General features: G+C 41.7%; 1 protein-coding gene across 4 annotated transcripts in view; it reads left to right on the top strand.

The window, feature by feature from the left end:
- Positions 1-26,040, top strand: part of LOC116162064 (probable cation-transporting ATPase 13A3) — a 280,669-nt gene that overhangs the window by 2,901 nt on the left and 251,728 nt on the right. The window contains exons 2-8 of one of the 4 annotated variants that reach the window (XM_031475588.1): positions 9,353-9,653; positions 15,234-15,463; positions 15,514-16,050; positions 16,105-16,342; positions 20,221-20,525; positions 20,573-20,959; positions 21,011-21,971. In XM_031475588.1, coding sequence (XP_031331448.1) covers positions 9,554-9,653; positions 15,234-15,463; positions 15,514-16,050; positions 16,105-16,342; positions 20,221-20,525; positions 20,573-20,959; positions 21,011-21,971 — 2,758 coding nt within the window. In that variant the 5' untranslated portion in view covers positions 9,353-9,553. Of the gene's footprint in view, positions 1-8,855; positions 9,133-9,210; positions 9,333-9,352; positions 9,654-15,233; positions 15,464-15,513; positions 16,051-16,104; positions 16,343-20,220; positions 20,526-20,572; positions 20,960-21,010; positions 21,972-26,040 lie in introns of those variants that run through there. The other 3 variants (XM_031475589.1, XM_031475592.1, XM_031475591.1) reach the window with 3 other exon arrangements.

Raw genomic sequence — 26,040 nt, 5'->3', positions numbered from 1 at the left:
AAATCGTGTTTTCTATGTGACAGGGGCGAGCCGAATTTATGCCGAACTCGCCTTCGGCTCGCTCGGCATTCGTAGGCTCAGTGATAAATGGTCAAATCTTCTCTGCCTGAACTTTTTTGTTTTGTGACGAAAGTCTGTACCAATGTCGAGCGAGCCGAAGGCGAGTTCGGCATAAATTCGGCTCTCCCCTTCCATATACAAAGCACCATTTGACATAAATCGTGTTTTCTATGTGACAGGGGCGAGCCGAATTTATGCCGAACTCGCCCTTCGGCTCGCTCGGCATTCGTAGGCTCAGTGATAAATGGTCAAATCTTCTCTGCCTGAACTTTTTTGTTTTGTGACGAAAGTCTGCACCAATGCCGAGCGAGCCGAAGGCGAGTTCGGCATAAATTCGGCTCTCCCCTTCCATATACAAAGCACCATTTGACATAAATCGTGTTTTCTATGTGACAGGGGCGAGCCCAATTTATGCCAAACTCACCCTTCGACTCGCTCGGCATTGGTACACTCGTTGGTACAGACTTTAATTATAAGACAAAAAAATTCAAGCAGAGAAGATATGATAATTTATCACGGCGCCTACGAATGCCGAGCGAGCCGAAGGCGAGTTCGGCATAAATTCGGCTCTCCCCTTCCATATACAAAGCACCATTCGACATAAATCGTGTTTTTTTTGTCACAGGGGCGAGCCGAATTTATGCCAAACTCCCCTTCGGCTCGCTCGGCATTCGTAAGCGCCGTCATAAATCCTCAAATCTTCTCTGCTTGAATTTTTTTTGTCTTATAATTAAAGTCTGTACCAATGCCGAGCGAGCCGAAGGTGAGTTCGGCATAAATTCGGCTCTCCCCTTCCATATACAAAGCACCATTTGACATAAATCGTGTTTTCTATGTGACAGGGGCGAGCCGAATTTATGCCGAACTCGCCCTTCGGCTCGCTCGGCATTCGTAGGCTCAGTGATAAATGGTCAAATCTTCTCTGCCTGAACTTTTTTGTTTTGTGACGAAAGTCTGTACCAATGCCGAGCGAGCCGAAGGCGAGTTCGGCATAAATTCGGCTCTCCCCTTCCATATACAAAGCACCATTTGACATAAATCGTGTTTTCTATGTGACAGGGGCGAGCCCAATTTATGCCAAACTCACCCTTCGGCTCGCTCGGCATTCGTAGGCTCAGTGATAAATGGTCAAATCTTCTCTGCCTGAACTTTTTTGTTTTGTGACGAAAGTCTGTACCAATGCCGAGCGAGCCGAAGGCGAGTTCGGCATAAATTCGGCTCTCCCCTTCCATATACAAAGCACCATTCGACATAAATCGTGTTTTTTTGTCACAGGGGCGAGCCGAATTTATGCCAAACTCGCCTTCGGCTCGCTCGGCATTCGTAGGCGCCGTGATAAATCATCAAATCTTCTCTGCTTGAATTTTTTTGTCTTATAATTAAAAGTCTGTACCAATGCCGAGCGAGCCGAAGGTGAGTTCGGCATAAATTCGGCTCTCCCCTTCAATATACAAAGCACCATTTGACATAAATCGTGTTTTCTATGTGACAGGGGCGAGCCGAATTTATGCCGAACTCGACTTCGGCTCGCTCGGCATTCGTAGGCTCAGTGATAAATGGTCAAATCTTCTCTGCCTGAACTTTTTTGTTTTGTGACGAAAGTCTGTACCAATGCCGAGCGAGCCGAAGGTGAGTTCGGCATAAATTCGGCTCTCCCCTTTCTTATACAAAGCACCATTTGACATAAATCGTGTTTTCTATGTGACAGGGGCGAGAAATCTTCTCTGTTTGAATTTTTTGACTTCAATATTGAAGTCTGTACCAATGCCGAGCGAGCCGAAGGCGAGTTCGGAATAATTCGTGCTTTCTATACATTGGAAGGATAAATGGTTTAGGATTGTAGCGTCCGGCCTCCTAGTGTCTTCAGAACCCCCTTCCATAGCGTTGTAGATCTTCTTCTATAGAACCACCTGGGCCCTCTTACGTTTTGGAAAGGAACCAGAAAGGTCTTGCTATAAACCGGCGGCTCGAACGTATCAGCCGATCCTTCTATCAATCGGGGATCGGCAAAAGTTGTTGCAGAGATCGCAAATTTTCCTTATCAATCAATAGGCCCTTATCAGAACTGAACATTCTCACGGCCGCAACCACTTACGTCGTTCACTTGGAATTGTGTCAACCGGTTCTAAATTTTCCGTAGAGGCTCGAAGGATCTCTGTTTTTCCATGTTTGATGAATGCGGCTTTAATGGACCAATAAATTGTATTATCTTGTTTTTTTTCTCAATTCGTGATTTAATTAGTTATTCTGCGGTGTTTGGCTGTGCAGTGTTTCTCTTTATCTTGGATTTTGGGTAGCAATGGGTAAGTAACTTTTTTGTTCTGTTAGATTAATTTTGTAACCCTTGGGTCAATGACACCCATGCATCGACCTAGTAGTGTAAGGCCGTTTCTGAGTACCGAAAGCTTTAGTCGCTAGATGGCGCTTTCACATGTTCAAGATTTTTATATAAAATTATGTAATAAACGCATTTTTTTTAATTAGACAGGAGGGGGCAACAATGTTTAGCCGTTGCTATGAGAGGCACATCCTGACAAAAGCTGTAATCTGATGTATCTATAAAGCAATTGACGTAGATACCGCTTATCTGAAATTCCGAGCCGAAAATCTTGTATTTACAACAGTTTTTGGTCTTCTATTACATCCCAGACCTTCTAATAAACCCGCGCGCTTTCCATAGCTGCATTCGTACATTTACAAAACTAGGCAGGTGCTGTCGGATTTATGCCGTACTCGCCTTCGAATATTAAGTCTTTGGAGAAATAAAAATGAGTCATTACGAGTTTTCGACTGAATTTAACTTTTAGTGTACCTCAAGGATCAATAATAGGGCCGTTAATGTTTTTATCGCGATAACTTGGAGCGGCAAAGGGTTATTTTCCTACAAGTCACGGAAATCTCGAGAGCGAAAATGTGGGTTACCACAGCTCAATGAATCCGCGACCGTGTTTGGGCGTCCCGATATAGAAGTGAGTAGTACAACTCGGTTTAAAATAGCGCGAGCGTCGCACAATAAAGGCATCCTAAATGAGATACCGACCTTGACACTTCTCTATATTCAACGGCGGAGGGACTATCAAAAATTAATTCGTGACGGAAACGCGTGCAAAATAGTACCGAAATAATCAACGGCAAGTGGACACAATTGATTTTATTAGAATCGTTGAAGAGCGTATAAATTCCTTTGGTGGCACATCATTCAGTGTACAAAGAAGCAATGTTTGCAAATGTTAGTGACCTTGTTTCCCAAAAAAATATAAACGAATACGTATTTTGAACTATTGCCAAGTTTGCGTACTTTGTGAGAAAATAGTGAAGGAGATTGAATAGTGACGGGCCAGTTAGGGGGCCCTGACGATCTTCGCATATTTTTGAAGGGTGCACACGCTGAGTATGATCGGCATAAATCCGGCCACCCCTTAATCCCTTAATCCTAGATCTTGTATTTTTCCATTATTGAAAATAATTCACTTTCGACCGTCTTTTGAATGAAATGTCATCTAAGTCTGCGTCCACGAATGCCGAGCGAGCCGAAGGAGAGTTCGGCATAAATCCGACAACCCCTGTCTAGCCTTCGGTTCGCTCGGTATTCGTAGACACAAATTTAGAAGATTATACTTCTAGGGGGAAACAACTTTGAATTTTTGGTGTACACCCCTCTGAATTAATTTGAATTAACGTGAATTAATTTGAATTAACGTGAATTAATTACAATTAATGTGAATTAACGTGAATTAATTTGAATTATCGTGATTTAATTTGAATTAGCGGGAATTAAGATGAATTAACGTAAATTAATTTGAATTTGAATGTTTGGTGTACACCAAAAATGGTACTTGTTCCCCTTAAGACAAATTCGTTTCTAAAAAATCATCGATTCCTGAAAAAATTGCCCTTATAAATCCCCAGAAAATTCGCTTCAGAAAATTTGGTTGCGCTTAAAAAATCGCCCTTGGAACGTTTCATCCCTAAAGACTTGTTCCCGGAAAAGTTTCTCATTGGAGATATTCGCTATAGAAAAATTTTCATCCTGAAAATGTAGCCTCGAAAAAATCACTATTGTGTTTGATCTTCAAGGACTTGTTCCCGGAAAATTTCTTCTGGGAAAATTCCCCATGGAAAAATTCGCTTCCGGAAAATGTAGGCTTGAAAAAAATGGCCTTGGGGATATGCGCACCGAAAATTCCTCGGAAAATTCTTTCCTGGAATAATTGTATAACAAATTTTTGTCCTGGAAATTTAGCCACGAAAAAATCTCCTTTGGAATATTTGACCCACTAACACTCGCCCTGACAAAATTTGCCCTGGAAAATTCGTTTCTCGAAAATCGCCGATTCCTGTAAAAAATTACCCTTAGAAATCTCCTGAAAATTCGCTAGGAAAAATCGCCCTCATAAAAAAAGGTTCGTAAAAATCTACCTTCGCTAGAATACGTGCGTGAATAATTCCAGAAAATTTGATGCGCTCTAAAAATCGCCCCTGGAATATTTTACCGCTAAAGACTTGTCCACCGAAAAAAATATACGAGACAAATTCGCTATGAAAAAATCGCCTTTTTAAAATGCTTCCGTGCAAGATTCAACCCGTAAATTCATACGGGGAATATTCGCCTCTACTACGAATTTTCCTCCCGTAACATTTGGGTGAAAATTTCACCCCCAACAATTTTCGGGAGGGTTCTTCCTGGAAAACTTCTTTCCTAAAAAATTCGCCTACCGAATAAAATCGTCCTTGGAATATTTGTCTTCCAAAAACTACAAGGAAAATTGTCCTGGGAAAATTCGCTATGGAAAATTTCTCTTCCGAAAAATTTACCTACGGAAAATCTAGGCTCCCAAAACTGCCCTTGAAACATTCGTCCAGAAAAGGAAATTCGTCTACAGAAAATGTTGAAAAAATCATCTTTCGAATATTTGGTCCCCAAACAATCGTCAAAGAAAAATTTGCGTTGGACGTTTATGCCCTGGAATGCTCTCTTAAAAAACTCGCCGCGGAAACTTGCGTGGAAAACTTGTTTCCAGAAACGTAAAAAAATCACGCTTGAAATATTTCACCCACAAAAATTGTCCCCTCAAAATTCGCCTTGGGAATATTAGTCGTGGAAACATTCATTTCTAGAAAATTCGCATACGGAAAATTTAGCCTCCAAAAAAATAGGCCTTGGAATATTTGGCACTTAAAATCTCGTCTCCGAAAAATTCGCCCCGGGGAAATTCTCTATGGAAAAATTCTCGTCTTGAAAATTTAAGATTGATAAAATTGCTCTTGCAAATTTTTTCCCTGGGATACTTGTGTAAAAAATTTGACCCCAGAAAAAATCAGCCGTTGAAATATTTTACTCGCAAATTCTAGTCCTGGTAAAAATTTGCCTTGGAAAAATTCTAGATTGAAACAACTTTGAATGTTTGGTGTATACCCCTCTGTGTTAATTTGAACTAACGTGAATTAATTAGAATTAACGAAAATTAATGTCAATTAACATGATTCAATTTGAATTAATTAAATTAATTTGAATTAATCTGAATAAATTTGAATTTATGTGAATTAACTTGAGTAAACGTGAATTAACATGAATTTAAGTGAATTATTTTGAATTAACGTGAATTAATTTGAATTATCGTGAATTAATTTGAATTAGCAGGAATTAAGATGAATTTTCGTAAATTAATTTGAATTTGAATGTTTGGTGTACACCAAAAATGGTACTTGTTCCCCTCAAGACAAATTCGTTTTAAAAAATCATCGATTCCTGAAAAAATTGCCCTTATAAATCCCCAGAAAATTCGCTTAAGAAAATTTGGTTGCGCTTAAAAAATCGCCCTTGGAATGTTTCATCCCTAAAGGCTTGTTCCCGGAAAAGTTTCTCACTGGAGATATTCGCTATAGAAAAATTCTCATCCTGAAAATGTAGCCTCGAAAAAATCACTTTAAGGACTTGTTCCCGGAAAATGTAGGCTTGAAAAAATCGCCTTGGGGATATGCGCACCGGAAAATTCTTTCCTGGAACAACAAATTTTTGTCCTGGAAATTTAGCCACGAAAAAATCGCCCTTGGAATATTTGACATTAAAAACACGTCTCGCCCTGGAAAAATTCGCTATGGAAAAATTCTTGTCCTGAAAATTTAAACACGAAAAAATCGTTCTTGGAAAACTTTTCCCTGAAATACTTGCGTGAAAAATTTGCCTCCAGAAAATTAGTCTCGAAAAAATCTCTGTTGGAATATTTGACCCACTAACACTCGTCCTGTAAAAATTTGCCCTGGAAAATTCGTTTTTCGCAAATCGCCGATTCCTGTAAAAAATTGCCCTTAGAAATCTCCTGAAAATTCGCTAGGAAAAATCACTCTCATAAAAAAAGCTCGTAAAAATCTACCTTCGCTAGAATACTTGCGTGAATAATTCCAGAAAATTTGATGCGCTCTAAAAATCGCCCCTGGAATATTTTACCCCTAAAGACTTGTCCTCCGAAAAAAATATACGAGACAAATTCTCTCTGAAAAAATCTTTTTAAAATGCTTCCGTGCAAGATTCAACCCGTAAATTCATTCAGGGCATAATCGCCTCTAAGAATTTTCCTCCCGTAATATTTGCGTGAAAATTTCACCCCCAACAATTTTCGGGAGGGTTCTTCCTGGAAAACTTCTTTCCTAAAAAAGTCGCCTACCGAATAAAGTCGTCCTTGGAATATTTGACTCCCAAAAACTACAAGGAAAATTGTTCTGGGAAAATTCGCTATGGAAAATTCTCTTCCGAAAAATTTACCTACGGAAAATCTAGGCTCCCAAAACTGCCCTTGAAACATTCGTCCAGAAAAGGAAATTCGTCTACAGAAATCATCTTTCGAATATTTGGTCCCCAAAAAATCGTCAAAGAAAAATTTGCGTTGGAAGTTTATGCCCTGGAATGCTCGCTTAAAAAACTCGCCCCGGAAACTTGCGTGAAAAACTTGTTTCCAGAAACGTAAAAAAATCACCCTTGAAATATTTGACTCACAAAAATTGTCCCCTCAAAATTCGCCTTGGGAATATTTGTCGTGGAAAAATTCATTTCCAGAAAATTCGCATACGGAAAATTTAGCCTCCAACAAAATAGGCCTTGGAATATTTGGCACTTAAAATCTCGTCTTCGAAAAATTCGCCCCGGGGAAATTCTCTATGGAAAAATTCTCGTCTTGAAAATTTAAGATTGGAAAAATGGCTCTTGGGAAATTTTTCTCTGGTATACTTGTGTAAAAAATTTGTCCCCAGAAAAAATCCGCCGTTGAAATGTTTTACTCGCAAACTGTAGTACTGGTAAAAATTTGCCTTGGATAAATTCCAGATGGAAACAACTTTGAATGTTTGGTGTACTAACACCCCTCTGTGTTAATTTGAACTAACGTGAATTAATTAGAATTAACGTGAATTAATCAGAATTAACGAGAATTAATGTCAATTAACATGATTCAATTTGAATTAACGTAAATTAATTTGAATTGACCTGAATAAATTTGAATTTACGTGCGTGAGTTAACTTGAATAAACGTGAATTAACATGAATTTAGGTGAATTATTTTGAATTTGAATTTTTGGTGTACACCAAAAATGGTACTTGTTTCCCCCTAGCCATACTTCAAATAGACCAAATAAGGTCATCTAAGGCTGCGTCTACGACTCATAAATCCGGCTATCCCGTCTAGGGAGATCACGCGTCTTTCTTATTTATGCCGAACTCGCCTTCGGCTCGCTCGGCATTCGTCGACACAATTTTTAAAGGCCATACTTCTATTAGACCAAATAAGGTCATCTATGACTGTATCTACGAATGCTGAGCGAGCCGAAGGCGAGTTCGGCATAAATCCGTCAGAGAAATTGTTGCTATAATTCTAGATCACGTGTCTTTTTTATTTATGCCGCACTCGCCTTCGGTTCGCTCGGTATTTGGAGACGGCGTCTTAGAGTTGTATAATCCCAGCAGAACAAATAGCATCTACTTCTAAGTATTCTCAATTAATTAATAATAGCCTGGAGCACTCGAAGATGCTCTATAGCTGTTTAGGCCTTTTACGGAACTTTTCTGACTGTTCTAGACCTTTCGAGGCTTGTATAGGCTATGATATTCTATAAAACTCTTGAAAGGACCTTAAAGGTGTCCAAAGGCATATGGAATTTTTGGAAAAAATCTCCGAAAAGTGCTAGAAAGCTTTGGAAGCGCGTCACTGAGATTTACAGATTTTACAAATCTACGTGTCTAACGTAATTCCCATCTGTGCCACAGAAGAAAAATTCAACCTCAACCCAGGTTCGAACACGCGACCTCCGGATTTATAGCCCAACGTTCTACCATTGAACCACAAAGTCGGTTTCCATAGACCTTTGAACCTTTTCCGGAACATTCCAGAACTTCCCGAGCGTGTCTAGAGCTAGAGCTGCTAGTTCTAGAAAGTACCTACAACGCTTGGAAAAGGGACCTAGGGTGTGCTGGTAATAATGCGAAAGGTTTGGAACGGAGGCGTTGACAAGCTTCGGAAACTTGGAAACTACCTCGCACAGCCTTCGGTCGCTTTCCAAAGTGATCTTCAGAGCATTCAAAGGCTCTCTCAGAGACCTTTTTAGAGGTCATTTTCAAAAACATTGTTTGAAGCTTCACTTCTGATAAACACAATGTGCTCTAATTGACGTTCGTGAGAAGCTTCTTCAAGGTCCTGGATTTTGCAATGCACTTATTTCAAAGCAACGCTTGGCATAGATCCGTTCCGGGAGAACGACTCTCGTCCCAGATTCGCACGTCGACCTTGGCCCTTGCTCCTCAAAAGTCGCACTTTGCGTACGGCGAACCGACCGTTCGACTTCTCCCACGAAACCGTCGTCGCCGAATTGGGGGGGTTTTCTTCGCGTCCGAACTTCGGGGATTAACACGCTTTCGATGACCGGTCTTATCGAGTAGGTCAGCGGTGCGAGGTTAGTCAACACTTTTTCGCCTGGACTGATAAATGTCTTGGAGACGTTTCGCGTAGTGCGTCACCGACGACGGGTCGACGAAGAGCATGGGCCATCGCGACTCCGGCGTCATCGAGGGAACCGAGTGTCGAGGTAGGTTTTGCGGTTTTGAGCCTTTGTACTCGCTGATTATCTCTTACGTAACCGATATCGAGTGTTTGCGTCGAATTTATTTTGGTATTTTATCGCTTGTTTTGGTCACCTTTTTCGCGGAGAAATTGGGCGAAACGACGGATTGCGTTACGATACCCTCGGCGCGAAGACGCTGCGACGTTAAGCGTCCCAAATTAATTGTAAGTATTTAACTTTTCAGATCGAATTGTTGAAATTGAAATACGCCGAAGATATCAATCAGTGTGTAGTGGAAAAATACGGTGTGGTGTTGAGAGAAAGGGTACAAAACTTCTGAGTGTAATTTTGGTACTTAAAGCAAGGAGGAGGAGAGTTTGTTTTAACGTTTAATAATAATTTAGTTTCTTACACGTAAAACCAGTGAGTAATTGCGTTAGTGACAATGAGTAATCAACCGCGGAGAGGTTACTTCCATTTTTCCTTTCAGAGGAATAAAAATTGCGACCAGAACAATTCGGAGCAGCAGGCGGGCCTTTTAAAAGGTTAATTTCTCATTATTGTACCATTTCATTCGCACCTTGCAAACAAGTTTACCTGGCGAGTGAGAACACTCACCAAATTCCCTACAATTAGTAATAGATCGAAAAACGCAATAAACATCCGTAAACAAGCCGATTAATTCAAAGGTCTTGATCGAGGCCAAAAAAATCCGCTACGACTCGGACCATAGTCTTCGATGAATTAAAATTGCATTGCGCAATTGAAATCCTTTGGGAAGTTCTCGCACAAGAAAAAAACGGGAAAAATAATTGTAAAAAGCGAACCCGTGACCCCACCTCCACTCCCGCCCCTTCCCTTCAGGTGTATCTACATGTTTTTTTTTTAAATATTCTGGCACAAAGACAGTAAACTTCTTGAGAAATTAAGAATATGTTAAAAAGTAAGAACCCTCCCCCCATCCCCGCCCCTTCCCCTCGGGTTTCCCCTACATTGTTTTTTTAAATATTCTGGCACAAAGGCAGTAACGTTCTTGAGAAATTAAGAATAAGTCAAAAAGTAAGTGTACGCCCCCCCCCCCCCTATCAACATAGTTTTCGTGATCTATCGAATGAAAATACTATCATGATCGTTTCACTTCCGGTTTTACGCGCAACTACCGCTACACCAAAAACCACCACCAAAAAAAAACGTTTAACGTCCGCCACCAACAAAAAAATCCATTTTGACGTTTGACCGCCAACATTTTCAAAAATCATGAATAACTTCAAAATCTTCGATGCTGGGTATAGGGAAATGCGGTATCGAACCCCCTAGATTTTCATGTAGATTTCGAAAATGCAACGAAATAGAGGGTAGTCCTTTGAAGATATGGAAGCAGTCCACATCCGGTAAAACCGGAAGTGCAACGATCATGATAGAACCTGAAGACTTTCAGGTGAACGGTTTACGTGAAACAGCCAGCATAAATGAACCTGAATCTATGTCAACTTTATTTGGTTGAAGGTACTATAAGTAAAATCGGTGCCAAACCATTCACATACCGAACTGCCATCGTGCCGTGGAGCTTCATTTTGAAGAACTGGGCCTATTTTGTGCCGAACTCGCCTTCGGCTCGCTCGGCAATTACCTTTTTTTTTTGTTCGGAGGTACATTTCAGTTAAATGACTATCAAACCATTCAATGCGTAGCGAGCTCGACACAAATCGAACTACTGTAGTGCTGTCAAGCTTCAGTTTGAAGAACTGAGCCTATTTTGTGCCGCATTCGCCTGTGACTTTTGAGGTAGATTCAAGTTAAGCGAGTACCAAACCAACAAATGCCGAGCGAGCCGAATGTGAGTTCGGCACAAATCGGACTATTATAGTGCCGTAGACCTTCAGTTGTCGCTTTTTTTGGCTTGAGGTAGATTCAAGTTATGCGAGTACGAAACCAACCAATGCCGAGCGAACCGCAGGTGAGTTCGGCACAAAACAGACTGCTGTCGAGTTTCAGTGTCAATAGAACAGTGCCTATTTTGTGCCTGCGGCTCGCTCGACAATAACGCCTTTTTTTGGTTTGAGGTAGATTCATGTTATGCGAGTACGAAACCGATCACAACAAATCGAAGTACTATAGTGCCGTCAACCTTCAGTTTCAAGAACTGTGTCTATTTTGTGCCTATACTATAGTGCCGTAGACCTTCAGTTTAAAAAACGGAGCCTATTTTGTACCGAACTTACGTGCGGATGGGTCGGCAATGACGCCTTTTTTTGGTTTGAGATAAATTCAAGTTATGCGAGTACGAAACCAATCAATGCCGAGCGAGCCGAAGGGGAGTTCGGCACAAATCAGACTACTATAATGCTCTGGAGTTTCCGTTTCAAGAACAGTGTCTATTTTGTGTCTGCGGCTCGCTCAGCAATGACGTTTAATGAACCGGGCCTATTTTGTACCGGCCTCGTCTTCGTATCTTTCCGTAATGACATCTTTGCAGGTGCGTTTCAGTGCCGCCAAGTTTGAGTTTCAAGAACTGACCCTATTTTGTACCGAACTCGCCTGCGGCTCGCTCGGCAGTGACACCTTTTTTTAGTTTAGCGGTACATTCAAGTCGAGATGCAAGTTAAATGAGTACCAACGACTCGCTCGGCACAAATCAGATAGTGCCATCGAGCTTCAGTTTCATGAACTGGGCCTATTTTGTACCGAACTCTCCTTTGACACCTTTTTTTGGTTGGGGGGTGCATTCCAGTTAAATAAGTATCAAACCATTCAATGCTGAACGAGCCGAAGATTTGTTCAGCACTAATCAGATAGTGCCGCCGAGCTTCAGTTTCAAGAACTGGGCCTATTTTGGGGCGAACTCGCTTTCTTTCTTTTTTTGGTTGGATGTGCATTTCGGTTAAATAAGTCGCAAACCATCCAATGTCGAGCGAGCCGAAGGTGAGTTCGGCACAAAGCACAATACTATAGTGCCGCCGTGCTTCAGTTTCAATAATTGGTCCTATTTTCTGCCGAACTCGCCTGCGGTTCGTTCGGCAGTGTCATCTTATTTTGTTCAGAGGTACATTCAAGTTCAGATTCAAGTTAAATGAGTACCGACGACTCGCTCGGCACAAATCAGATAGTGCCGTCGAGCTTGTTTCAAGACCTGGTCCTATTTTGCGCCGAACTCGTCTGCGGCTCGCTCGACAGTGACACCTTTTTTCGTTTAGAGGTACCTTCAAGTCGAGATTCAAGCGAAATGAGTGCCAACTACTTGCGCGGCACAAATCTGTTAGTGCCGCCGAGCTTCAGTTTCAATAACTGGTCCTGTTTTCTGCCGAACTCGTCTGCGGCTCGCTTGGCAGTGTCATCTTGTTCTGTTCAGAGGTACATTCAAGTCCTGATTCAAGCTAAATGAGTACCGACGACTCGCTCGGCACAAATCAGATAGTGCCGTCGAGTTTGTTTCAGGAACTGGTCCTCTTTTGGGCCGAACTCGTCTGAGGCTCGCTCGACAGTGACACCTTTTGTTGTTTAGAGGTACATTCAAGTCGAGATCCAAGCGAAATGAGTGCCAACTACTTGCGCGGCACAAATCTGTTAGTGCCGCCGAGCTTCAGTTTCAATAACTGGTCCTGTTTTCTGCCGAACTCGTCTGCGGCTCGCTTGGCAGTGTCAATACCATAGTGCCGGCCGAGTCTTCAGTGTCAGAACTGGCGCTATATTAATGACCCATTTGTTTTGGTTGGGGGTGCATTTCAGTTAAATAAGTACCAAACTATTCAATGGCCGAAGGTGTGTTGGGCACAAAATCACCTCGCAAATCAGCACTACTATAGTGCCGTCGGGAGCTTATTTTCCAGAAACAGAATAATTAGTTTAACTCTTCAATTCAAAAATTTCTCAAAAACCAAGAAACTCACAACTGTAAACATGAACATTATGGCTTTGACACCTTCAAAAACCTTTGAAAGATGGCAAGGGAACCGAAACCTGCATGCACCCAAATTTCATCAAAGTCGATTGCAGTGCGATTTTTAGTATTTTTGTTCACCAAAAAAGGCTAAATCGCTTTTTTGGGGGAGGGGGGCTTTCAACAGAACGTCTTGAAATTTGACAAATCGAAAGTTTATCAATTTATTGCAAGTAACAAAGATGCCCTAGTGGTGGACACGAAAACTCTTATAGCGGATTTTACGCCTCGGAGTTAAAAGCCCAAACTTCAAATTTTTGTGTACACTAAAATTGTAAATAAAAATCTAAAATTGTATAAAACGATTAATGTGTCCTTTGTGTTCGGAGAAGATGATCTAAAAAATTCTAGAAATTTCAAAGAATAGTTCTCAAGAACGCATTCTAAAACAAATCTAGAATTCTAAAAAAATTCGGAAAATATCTTAAAAAAATCGCTAGAAATTCGAAAAAATTCTAGAAAATTTAAGAATAGTTTTAAACAAATTCTAGAGCATTCTAAACAAATCTAGGAAATTCTAAAAATATTTTAAAATATTTAAAAAGTTAGAGAATTCTAGAGCATTCTAAACAATCTAGAAAATGCTAAAAATATTCTAAAATATTTAAAAAATTTTAGAAATTTGGAAAAAATTCAAAAATAGTTCTAAAAAAATTCTAGGACATTCTAAACAAATCTAGAAAATATCTAAAAAATTCTAGAAAATTCGAAAAAATTCTAGAAAATTTAAGAACAGTTTTAAACAAATTCTAGAGCATTCTAAACAAATCTAGGAAATTCTAAAAATATTTTAAAATATTTAAAATGTTTTAGAAAATTCTAGAGCATTCTAAACAAATCTAGAAAATATCTAAAAAATTCTAGAAAATTCGAAAAAATTTTAGAAAATTTGAGAATAGTTTCAAACAAATTCTAGAGAGCATTCTAAACAAATCTAGAAAATTCTAAAAATATTCTAAAATATTTAAGAAATTTTAGAAATTTGGAAAAAATTCAAAAATAGTTCGAAAAAAATTCTAGGAGATTCTAAACAAATCTAGAAAATATCTAAAAAAAATACTAGAAAATTCGAAAAAATTCTAGAAAATTTAAGAATAGTTTTAAACAAATTCTAGAGCATTCTAAACAAATCTAGGAAATTCTAAAAATATTTAAAAAGTTCTAGAACATTCTAGAGCATTCTAAACAAATCTAGAAAATTCTAAAAATATTCTAAAATATTTAAGAAATTTTAGAAATTTGGAAAAAATTCAAAAATAGTTCGAAAAAAATTCTAGGAGATTCTAAACAAATCTAGAAAATATCTAAAAAAAATACTAGAAAATTCGAAAAAATTCTAGAAAATTTAAGAATAGTTTTAAACAAATTCTAGAGCATTCTAAACAATTCTAGGAAATTCTAAAAATATTTTAAAATATTTTAGAAATTTGGAAAAAATTTAAAAATAGTTCTGAAAAAATTCTAGGACATTCTAAACAAATCTAGAAAATGTCTAAAATTTGAAAAATGTTTAGAAAATTCAAGAATAGAAACAAAAATTCTTGGGCATTTTAAACAAATTTAGAAAATTCTAAACGTATTCTAAAATATCAAAAAAAATCTAAAACATTCTCAAAAAATTCTAGCGCATTCTAAACCAATCTAGAAAATTCTAAAAATATTTTAAAAAAATTCGAAAACTTATAATTTTAATAAATAAGCCCTCGATCGGTCCCCCCACCCTCCGTCACGAGAGTTACCTACAATTTATGTTCCTTCTAAAGAAATTTTTGTGCTTGACATTTCCGAAATATGTTTCCATTGCGCAATTGAAATCGATCTATAGGATTCAGGCACAAAGTGCCCATTTGGAAAAATTAGTGTGACTTTTAGGCCGGTTAACCATTAGTCGACGTTTTTTGGCACTAACGGAAATTTTTAGTCCTTGAGTGTTTGGGTATGATGTATACAAAACAATAGGCAGCACTCGATGATAAGCTATCGTGCTGCTCGTTAGTAAAAGCCTATGCAATCGACGGTTATCAGCCAGTATCATGAATTTCCATGAACGGTAAACGACGACATTGGTACCTTCTATGCGTTCCCAGACAGCGACTTGTCGCTCCGTTCCGGCGTCTTATCTATTGCAAAATTTTCTTATCAAACTTGAAAAAACCACTTGCACTAACCCATCGCATCATTCTATTAGGTCTCTCCATAAATGCGCCCGACAACACAATGTTCATCAACAAGGGGAAGGACGACCAAATGGAAATTTGCGGTTACAAACCTAGCAAACTTCGTTTGGCGGTAACGTACCTTTTTATTGTGCTAACGTGCGGATTGCTACGGTTGCTCTTCCATTGGATTCCGCATTTGTACCTGCGCGCGACCTGCGTCCCGTGCCCCGTAAACGAAGCCGAACAGCTCCTGATAACGGTAAGCCCTTTCGAACCATTTCCGACCATAGTTATTTGGAAACATTTCAGGAGCTCTACAACGGAAAGCACAAGATCTACCATGTGAAACAGCTGCGCGTCTTGACGCCCGAAAGCGTCCGAAAGCTGAAGAGCGACGACAATCGGCTCAACCATCACAATCACTACGTGCCCCAGCTCGAGAACTCTCTGCTCTCGGTCCACTTCGGCGAGGGCATCTTCCGGGAGCTGGACAGGCTGCTGATATTTACGTGCAAGAAGGTCACGTATATTTGGAACCGCGAGGTGTCCGAGTTCGTGAAGCTGCGCGGTCTCGACCAGCACGTGCTCAGCGAGACGCTGCACAGAAGCAAAGGCCTGAGCATCGGGGAGCAGTTCATGCGCAGGTTGGTCTACGGGTCGAACGAGATTACGGTCAAGGAGCTGCCGGTGGTCACGCTGCTTTTCCTGGAGGTCCTGAATCCGTTCTACATCTTCCAGCTTTTCAGTTTTTGCCTTTGGTTCGCCGACAGCTACTACTACTACGCCGCCGCCATCATGATCATGTCGGTGTTCGGCATCACGATGACCGTGATACAGACGCGACGGGTGGGTTAATCCCTTCGCGCGGTTGCCATTTTAATTGCGTCCCGGTTTTTTTAGAATCAGCGCAACCTGAAGTCGACGGTTCACAGCTCGGACGTCATCAGCGTCGTGCGCTCAAAGCCGAAGAGCGCCCTGGACGATCACGCGGAGAACGACGAGGTCGTCACCGAGGTCATTTCGACCGAGCTGCTGGTGCCGGGCGATGTCATCGAAATACCGCCGCACGGTTGCATTTTGCACTGCGACGCCGTTTTGTTGACCGGAAACTGCATCCTGAACGAATCTATGCTCACAGGTAATTCCATTGTTCGCCAACATGAGGGGGCGTTCGTTAGCGCAAAAGGCATACATCTAAATTTACGTCCACAGTTCTCTCGATTCCCGCTTTCAGCACCCAGTTTCTAGTTACCGCTTCCAAGAAGATTCCAGATTGTAACTTTCAGTGTTCAGTTCACACTTCCCAAATCCGTTTCCAGGTTCCAGCTTCCAGATTTTACCTCACCGCAACTTTCCCGGTTCCCTATTCCCGCGTCCAGCACCCAGTTTCTAGTTACCAGCTTCCAAAGAGCTTTCAGATTGTAACTTTCCGTGTTCAGTTCACAATTTCTAACTCCCTGTCCAGGTTCCTGCTTCCAGCACCCAGTTTTTAGTACCCGCTTCCATAGAGCTTCCAGATTCTAACTTCGAGTGTTCATTTTTGAGCGTTCAGTTCACAGTTCTCAACTTCGTTTCCAGATTCCAGCTTCCAGATTCTATCGCGCAATGTCCGGTTTCACTTTCCTGCTTCCAGCACCCAGTTTCTAGTTCCCGCTTCCAAAGAGTTTCCAGATGCTAACGTCTAGTGTTCATTTTTGAGCGTTTAATTCACAGTTCTCAACTTCGTTTCCCGGTTCCAGCTTCCAGATTCTATCGCGCAATGTCCGGTTTCACTTTCCTGCTTCCAGCGCCCATGTTCTAGTACCCGCTTCCAAAGAGCTTCCAGATTCTAACTTCTAGTGTTCATTTTTGAGCGTTTAATTCACAGTTCTCAACTTCGTTTCCAGGTTCCAGCTTCCAGATTCTATCGCCTATGTCCGGTTTCACTTTTCTGCTCCCAGCACCCAGTTTCTAGTACCCGCTTCCAAAGAGCTTCCAGATTCTAACTTCTAGTGTTCATTTTTGAGCGTTCAGTTCACAGTTCTCAACTTCGTTTCCAGGTTCCAGCTTCCAGATGCTGTCGCGCTATGTCCGGTTTCACTTTCCTGCTTCCAGCACCCAGTTTCTAGTACCCGCTTCCAAAGAGCTTCCAGATTCTAACTTCTAGTGTTCATTTTTGAGCGTTTAGTTCACAGTTCTCAACTTCGTTTCCAGGTTCCAGCTTCCAGATTCTATCGCACTATGCCCGGTTTCACTTTTCTGCTCCCAGCACCCAGTTTCTAGTACCCGCTTCCAAAGAGCTTCCAGATTCTAACTTCTAGTGTTCATTTTTGAGCGTTTAATTCACAGTTCTCAACTTCGTTTCCAGGTTCCAGCTTCCAGATTCTATCGCGCTATGTCCGGTTTCACTTTCCTGCTTCCAGCACCCAGTTTCTAGTACCCGCTTCCAAAGAGCTTCCAGATTCTCACTTCCAGTGTTCATTTTTGAGCGTTCAGTTCACAGTTCTCAACTTCGTTTCCAGGTTCCAGCTTCCAGATTCTATCGCGCTATGTCCGGTTTCACTTTCCTGCTTCCCGCACCCAGTTTCTAGTACCCGCTTCCAAAGAGCTTTCAGATTCTAACTTCCAGTGTTCATTTTTGAGCGTTCAGTTCGCAGTTCTCAACTTCGTTTCCAGGTTCCAGCTTTCAGATTCTATCGCGCTATGTCCGGTTTCACTTTCCTGCTCCCAGCACCCAGTTCCTAGTACCCGCTTCCAAAGAGCTTCCAGATTCTAACTTCTAGTGTTCATTTTTGAGCGTTCAGTTCACAGTTCTCAACTTCGTTTCCAGGTTCCAGATTCTATCGCGCTATGTCCGGTTTCACTTTCCTGCTTCCAGCACCCAGTTTCTAGTACCCGCTTCCAAAGAGCTTCCAGATTCTAACTTCCAGTGTTCATTTTTGAGCGTTCAGTTCACAGTTCTCAACTTCGTTCCCAGGTTCCAGCTTCCAGATTCTATCGCACTATGTCCGGTTTCACTTTCCTGCTTCCAGCACCCAGTTTCTAGTACCCGCTTCCAAAGAGCTTCCAGATTCTAACTTCCAGTGTTCATTTTTGAGCGTTCAGTTCACAGTTCTCAACTTCGTTTCCAGGTTCCAGCTTTCAGATTCTATCGCGCTATGTCCGCTTTCACTTTCCTGCTTCCAGCACCCAGTTTCTAGTACCCGCTTCCAAAGAGCTTCCAGATTCTAACTTCCAGTGTTCATTTTTGAGCGTTCAGTTCACAGTTCTCAACTTCGTTTCCAGGTTCCAGCTTCCAGATTCTATCGCGCTATGTCCGCTTTCACTTTCCTGCTTCCAGCACCCAGTTTCTAGTACCCGCTTCCAAAGAGCTTCCAGATTCTAACTTCCAGTGTTCATTTTTGAGCGTTCAGTTCACAGTTCTCAACTTCGTTTCCAGGTTCCAGCTTCCAGATTCTATCGCGCTATGTCCGCTTTCACTTTCCTGCTTCCAGCACCCAGTTTCTAGTACCCGCTTCCAAAGAGCTTCCAGATTCTCACTTCCAGTGTTCATTTTTGAGCGTTCAGTTCACAGTTCTCAACTTCGTTTCCAGGTTCCAGCTTCCAGATTCTATCGCGCTATGTCCGGTTTCACTTTCCTGCTTCCCGCACCCAGTTTCTAGTTCCCGCTTCCAAAGAGCTTCCAGATTCTAACTTCTAGTATTCATTTTTGAGCGTTCAGTTCACGGTTCTCAACTTCCTTTCCAGGTTTCAGCTTCCAGATTCTATCGCGCTATGTCCGGTTTCACTTTTCTGCTTCCAGCACCCAGTTTCTAGTACCCGCTTCCAAAGAGCTTCCAGATTCTAATTTCTAGTGTTCATTCTTGAGCGTTCAGTTCACAGTTCTCAACTTCGTTTCCAGTTCCAGCTTCCAGATTCTATCGCGCTATGTCCGCTTTCACTTTCCTGCTTCCAGCACCCAGTTTCTAGTACCCGCTTCCAAAGAGCTTCCAGATTCTAACTTCCAGTGTTCATTTTTGAGCGTTCAGTTCACAGTTCTCAACTTCGTTTCCAGGTTCCAGCTTCCAGATTCTATCGCGCAATGTCCGGTTTCAATTTCCTTCTTCCAGCACCCAGTTTCTAGTACCCGCTTCCAAAGAGCTTCCAGATTCTAACTTCTAGTGTTCATTTTTGAGCGTTTAATTCACATTTCTCAACTTCGTTTCCAGGTTCCAGCTTCCAGATTCTATCGCGCTATGTCCGGTTTCACTTTCCTACTTCCAGCACCCAGTTTCTAGTACCCGCTTCCAAAGAGCTTCCAGATTCTAACTTCTAGTGTTCATTTTTGAGCGTTTAATTCACAGTTCTCAACTTCGTTTCCAGGTTCCAGCTTCCAGATGCTATCGCGCTATGTTCGGTTTCACTTTCCTGCTCCCAGCACCCAGTTTCTAGTACCCGCTTCCAAAGAGCTTCCAGATTCTAACTTCCAGTGTTCATTTTTGAGCGTTCAGTTCACAGTTCTCAACTTCGTTCCAGGTTCCAGCTTCCAGATTCTTCGCGCTATGTCCGGTTTCCCTTTCCTGCTTCCAGCACCCAGTTTTTAGTACCCGCTTCCAAAGAGCTTCCAGATTCTAACTTCTAGTGTTCATTTTTGAGCGTTTAGTTCTCAATTTCCAATTTCGTTTCCAGGTTCCCGCTTCCAGATTCTACCACACTAGGTCCGCAGTTCCTACGGTGCCACGTTCTTGCTTCCAGCACCTAGTTTTTAATTATCCGCTTCCAAAGAGCTTCTGGATTCCAACTTTCCGTGTTCAGTTCACAGTTCCCAACGTTTCCAGGTTCCAGTTTCCGTAACCCATCGTGCCCAGTTTGATTTCCTATTGCTAATATTTCGTTTCCCTTTCCTAGTGTCCTGCATACGAAGCGCTTGAATGTATCCCTCACATCCGACGATGAAGTGCGCGCTTGCGCAGAACGGTCTTGCTTTTCCAAACCGATTTACACGCGGTAACGGAAAACCGAAAACGTACGCGCCTGTAACAAACATTTTTGTTTCAGGCGAGAGCGTCCCCGTCACCAAAACCCCTCTGCCCGACCTTCCGAATTTGTACTACAATTCCAAGGAGCATGCCCGCCACACGTTATTTTGCGGCACGCAGGTGATTCAAACCAGATACTTCGGCAACGAGAAGGTCTTAGCGGTCGTGATACGTACCGGCTTTTGCACGGCCAAGGGGGGGCTGGTAAGGAGCATTCTTTACCCCCCACCCGTCGATTTTCGATTCGAGAACGACTCGTATCGCTTCATTATGCTTTTGGCCGCAATTGCAGGCGTAGGTTTCGTTTACACCATCGTCACTAAGGTAAGTCCGCGCATGCGCCGCGCTCCCCAGTGAAACTCCATGTTTAGATTCTGAGAGGAATACCCGCCGCGGATTTGGTGTTGGAAGCCTTAGACTTGATTACGATCGTCGTACCGCCGGCTCTCCCGGCCGCGATGACCGTTGGACGTCTGTACGCGCAGACTCGGCTCAGGAAGAACCAAATTTTTTGCATATCTCCTCGCACGATAAACGTGTCGGGTTCGATCGACTGCATCTGCTTCGATAAGACCGGCACTTTGACCGAAGACGGATTGGATTTGCTTTGCATCGTCCCGGTTGACAAACAGAATTTTCTGCCATCCGTTAAGAACGTCGAAAGCTTGCCTTATAATACGTTCGTGTGCGGGCTGGTCTCCTGTCACTCTCTGACGATAATTGATAAGCAAGTAACTGGGGATCCGTTAGATTTAAAGGTAAAAGTTCCCTAAAAATTGTAAGAAGCCTAAATTAACTACCGCTTGCAGATGTTCGAGAGCACGAAGTGGTCAATCGAAGAGCACGACGTCTCTGACAACACAAAATTCAACATGATATTCCCGACCGTTTTGAAGCCGCCGAAAAATCGACCGCCCGAAAACCGAATAATCGAGGACATCGACCTTCAGATCGGCATAATTCGCGAGTTTCCGTTCTCGAGCAGCTCGCAGCGCATGGGCGTGATCGTGCGCAAGCTCGGCGCGCAGAACTTCGAGTACTACTGCAAGGGCTCGCCGGAGATGATCGTCACGTTCGTGCGCAAGGAGACGATTCCGAGCGACTTCTACGACGTCCTCGAGACGTACACGCAGGAGGGGTACCGCGTCATCGCGATGGCGCACAAGGAGCTGAAGATGTCGTACGCGAAGGTGCAGCGAGCGCAACGGGACGTCATCGAAACGGACCTCACCCTCTTGGGCCTCATCGTGCTGGAAAATCGCCTGAAGCCCCAGACGATTCCGTGCATTCGGAATCTGAACGACGCGAATATTCGCGTGATTATGGTCACAGGCGACAACATCCTCACGGCGCTGAGCGTCGCGAGGGATTGCGACATCGTAACTCCCGGCCAAAGCGTCATCACGATCAACTGCGACAACAGCACGCCGCCTCAGCTCTCCTACACACTCTCGAACACCAAACGCAAAACCTCACTGCCCGTCGACTACAGCCTCCTGTCGAACTCGGCGAGCATACAGAGCTTGGACACGTTAGAATCGCAGACCGTTACCAACAACATGAGCCGCACCGAGGTCAACAAGCTCAAGCCGAAGTCGCTGTACAACAACTATCGCTTCACCATGAGCGGAAAGGTCTGGGGTGTCATTCGGGATTACTATCCCGAGCTCATTCCGAGATTGGTCACCAGAGGGAGTATTTTCGCCAGGATGTCGCCCGATCAAAAGCAGCAGCTGATCGAGGAACTGCAGAGTATGGGGTATTGCGTTGGTAAGTTCCAAGATTCCTCTGTTTTACTACCGCAATGCTAATCCTTTCGTAGCGAAAAAAAAAATTAGAGATGCCTACCCTGTTCCCACTGTAATGCCAATTTTGGACAAATTTAAAAGGATTCTTGCCTATCCTAAACTGAGTCCTAAACATTCGATAAACTTGCATGAACAGAATGTTTCCAATCTTTTTTGTACCTGTCAATTTTGTGGAAACCTGAATTGCGAAGATGCCTACCCTCTACCTATGTTAAATGTATAGTTGGACAAATATCAGTCTTCCGCAGCATTTTTTTTAACGCCGCACAATTGTTGGCGCCTTTAAGGCGTTGAGGAATTTGCCATGTCGCCGGCTTTTATTTCTGCGGCGCATAGTGGGCGCAGTACACGTGTGAAGGTTAACGGTTGTAAATCTAATTTTTTTTGTAATTTGTATAATTGCCGCACAAAAGTATTCCAATCGCGCATATTTTGCGCTGGATTGTTAAAAGAAATAACTTGAATTTTCTGTGATCTTTTCATAAGGGAGCCCACCGGCGCATAATTGGCGCTTAATTCGAATTTTGTTTAGTGCCGTAGACAAGAAATTGACAAATTTAGCTCGTAATGAGCTTTGTGACATTAGGGCGCAAATGTTTGCTTGATCGTCGAAGTTGACCCTGTCAGGTAAGTCAATATTTTTAACAGGCGCACAGTTTGCGCTCAATTTTCACCCATAGTGTCATCATGATCATCTAACGGCGCACAATTGGCGGTAAATTCAGAGAAACGAAATATTCTACCATTAGCGCATAATTTGTCGCTCAAGCCGCCTTTTTTTATTATTCTGCAGCTGCTCATAATTAGTGCCCTATGCGATGTAGTGGTTTTTTATCTTTTTGACTAAAATTTACCGAATAGATCAATCCATTAACAGCGCATAGTTTATCCCTCAAGTCAATTTAATCAGAGCGATTAATTTTTTGTTAAAGCGGCGCATAATTAGCGCCCTATTTAATAAGTCGATGGAAGTTTTGGCTTGATGATGCAAATTCTACGTTTTGACAGCGCATAATTTGTCACCCAAGTCGATTTTAATTTGGGACGATTCCTTTTTTGTTTAGCAGCGCATAATTAACGTCCTATTCTATAGTCGATGGAGTACTTTTTGTCTTTCCGACTCAAATTGTACGTTCTAACAGCGTATAATTGGCGTCAAAATTATAGAATAGTACAATCTATGACAAGCGCATAGTTTATCCCTAAAGACGATTTTCTTCTGAGGCGATTACTTTTTTTTTTGTTTCTCTACGATTGTAAATTGACTAGAGGTTCATGGCATGAACTAAATTGTGGTTCTTCTTTTTTGACGCACATTGCATATTCGCGCATAATCGCGCATAAAAATATTTTAGCAGCGCATAATTAGCGTTTTATGCGACCATGAGAATTTTTTAGGTAGCAGCGCTTTATTAGCCTTTTATGCGACCTTAAGAATTTTTTAATTACGTGGACGAAATCTTTACTACTGATACTATTTGCGCATAAAAATTGTTTAGCAGCGGATAATTAGCGGTTTATGCGACCATGAGACTTTTTAGGTAGCAGTGCTTAATTAGCCTTTTTTGCGACCTTAAGAATTTTTAATTAAGATGACGAAATCTTCGCTACTGATACCATTCGCGCATAAAAATTGTTTAGCAGCGCTTAATTAGCGTTTTCTGCGGCCCTGTGAATTTTTTACATAGCAGCGCTTAATTAGCCTTTTATGCGGCCTTAAGAATTTTTTAATTAAGTGGATGAAATCTTTGGTACTGATACTATTGGCACTTAAAAATTGTTTAGCAGCGCATAATTAGCGGTTTATGCGACCATGAGATTTTTTTAGGGAGCAGCGCTTAATTAGCCTTTTATGCATCCTTAAGAATTTTTAATTAAGATGACGAAATCTTCGCTACTGATACCATTCGCGCGTAAAAATTGTTTAGCAGCGCTTAATTAGCGTTTTATGCGACCATGAGACTTTTTTAGGGAGCAGCGCTTAATTGGCCTTTAAGCGGCCTTAAGAATTTTTTAATTAAGTGGACGAAATCTTTGCTACTGAGACCATTCGCGCCTAAAAATCGTTTAGCAGCGCATAATTAGCGTTTTATGCGACCATGAGACTTTTTTAGTCAGGTGGAGGAATTTTTACAACTGATAATCCCTCATAAACATTATTGAGCAGCGCTTAATTACCATTGTAAGTCAAGTGGACGAAATCTTTTGCTACTGAGATCATTCGCGCATAAAAATTGTTTAGCAGCGCATAATTAGCGTTTTATGCGACCATGAGACTTTTTTAGGTAGCAGCACTTAATTAGCCTTTTTTGCGACCTTAAGAATTTTTAATTAACATGACGAAATCTTCGCTACTGATACCATTCGCGCATAAAAATCGTTTAGCAGCGCATAATTAGCGTTTTCTGCGACCATGAGACTTTTTTAGTCAAGTGGACGAATTTTTACGACTGATAACAATCGCTCATAAACATTGTAACATTGTAAGTCACGTGGGCGAAATCTTTGCTACTGAGACCATTCGCGCTTAAAAATTGTTTAGCAGCGCTTAATTAGCGGTTTATGCGACCATGAGACTGTTTTAGGTAGCGCTTAATTAGCCTTTAAGCGACCATAAGAATTTTTTAATTAAGTGGACGAAATCTTTGGTACTGGTACCTTTCGCGCTTAAAAATTGTTTAGCAGCGCTTAATTAGCGGTTTATGCGACCATGAGACTGTTTTAGGTAGCGCTTAATTAGCCTTTAAGCGACCATAAGAATTTTTTAATTAAGTGGACGAAATCTTTGGTACTGGTACCTTTCGCGCTTAAAAATTGTTTAGCAGCGCTTAATTAGCGGTTTATGCGACCATGAGACTGTTTTAGGTAGCGCTTAATTAGCCTTTAAGCGACCATAAGAATTTTTTAATTAAGTGGACGAAATCTTTGGTACTGGTACTTTTCGCGCTTAAAAATTGTTTAGCAGCGCTTAATTAGCGTTTTCTGCGACCATGAGACTTTTAGGTAGCAGCGCTTAATTATCTCATTATGCGACCTTAAGAATTTTTTAATTAAGTGGACGAAATCTTTGGTACTGATACCATTCGCGCATAAAAATTGTTTAGCAGTGCTTAATTAGCGTTTTATGCGACCAAGAGACTTTTTAGGTAGCAGCGCTTAATTATCCTTTAAGCGACCTTAAGAATTTTTTAATTAAGTGGACGAAATCTTTGCTACAGAGACCATTCGCGCCTAAAAATCGATTAGCAGCGCATAATTAGCGTTTTATGCGACCATGAGACTTTTTTAGTCAGGTGGAGGAATTTTTACAACTGATAATCCCTCATAAACATTATTGAGCAGCGCTTAATTACCATTGTAAGTCAAGTGGACGAAATCTTTTGCTACTGAGATCATTCGCGCATAAAAATTGTTTAGCAGCGCATAATTAGCGTTTTATGCGACCATGAGACTTTTTTAGGTAGCAGCGCTTAATTAGCCTTTAAGCGACCTTAAGAATTTTGAATTAACATGACGAAATCTTCGCTACTGATGCCATTCGCGCATAAAAATCGTTTAGCAGCGCATAATTAGCGTTTTCTGCGACCATGAGACTTTTTAGTCAAGTGGACGAATTTTTACGACTGATAACAATCGCTCATAAACATTATTTAGCAGCGCTTAATTACCGTTGTAAGTCACGTGGGCGAAATCTTTGCTACTGAGACCATTCGCGCATAAAAATTGTTTAGCAGCGCTTAATTAGCGTTTTATGCGACCAAGAGACTTTTTAGGTAGCAGCGCTTAATTATCCTTTAAGCGACCTTAAGAATTTTTTAATTAAGTGGACGAAATCTTTGCTACTGACACCATTCGCGCCTAAAAATTGTTTAGCAGCGCTTAATTAGCGTTTTCTGCGACCATGAGACTTTTTTAGTCAAGTGGACGAATTTTTACAACTGATAACAATCGCTCATAAACATTATTTAGCAGCGCTTAATTACCGTTGTAAGTCACGTGGGCGAAATCTTTGCTACTGAGACCATTCGCGC

Source organism: Photinus pyralis, unplaced genomic scaffold, assembly GCF_008802855.1.
Source record: "Photinus pyralis isolate 1611_PpyrPB1 unplaced genomic scaffold, Ppyr1.3 Ppyr1.4_LG10, whole genome shotgun sequence".
In the NCBI taxonomy this organism is placed as follows: domain Eukaryota; kingdom Metazoa; phylum Arthropoda; class Insecta; order Coleoptera; family Lampyridae; genus Photinus; species Photinus pyralis.
This window is presented reverse-complemented; position numbering and strand designations above follow the sequence as displayed.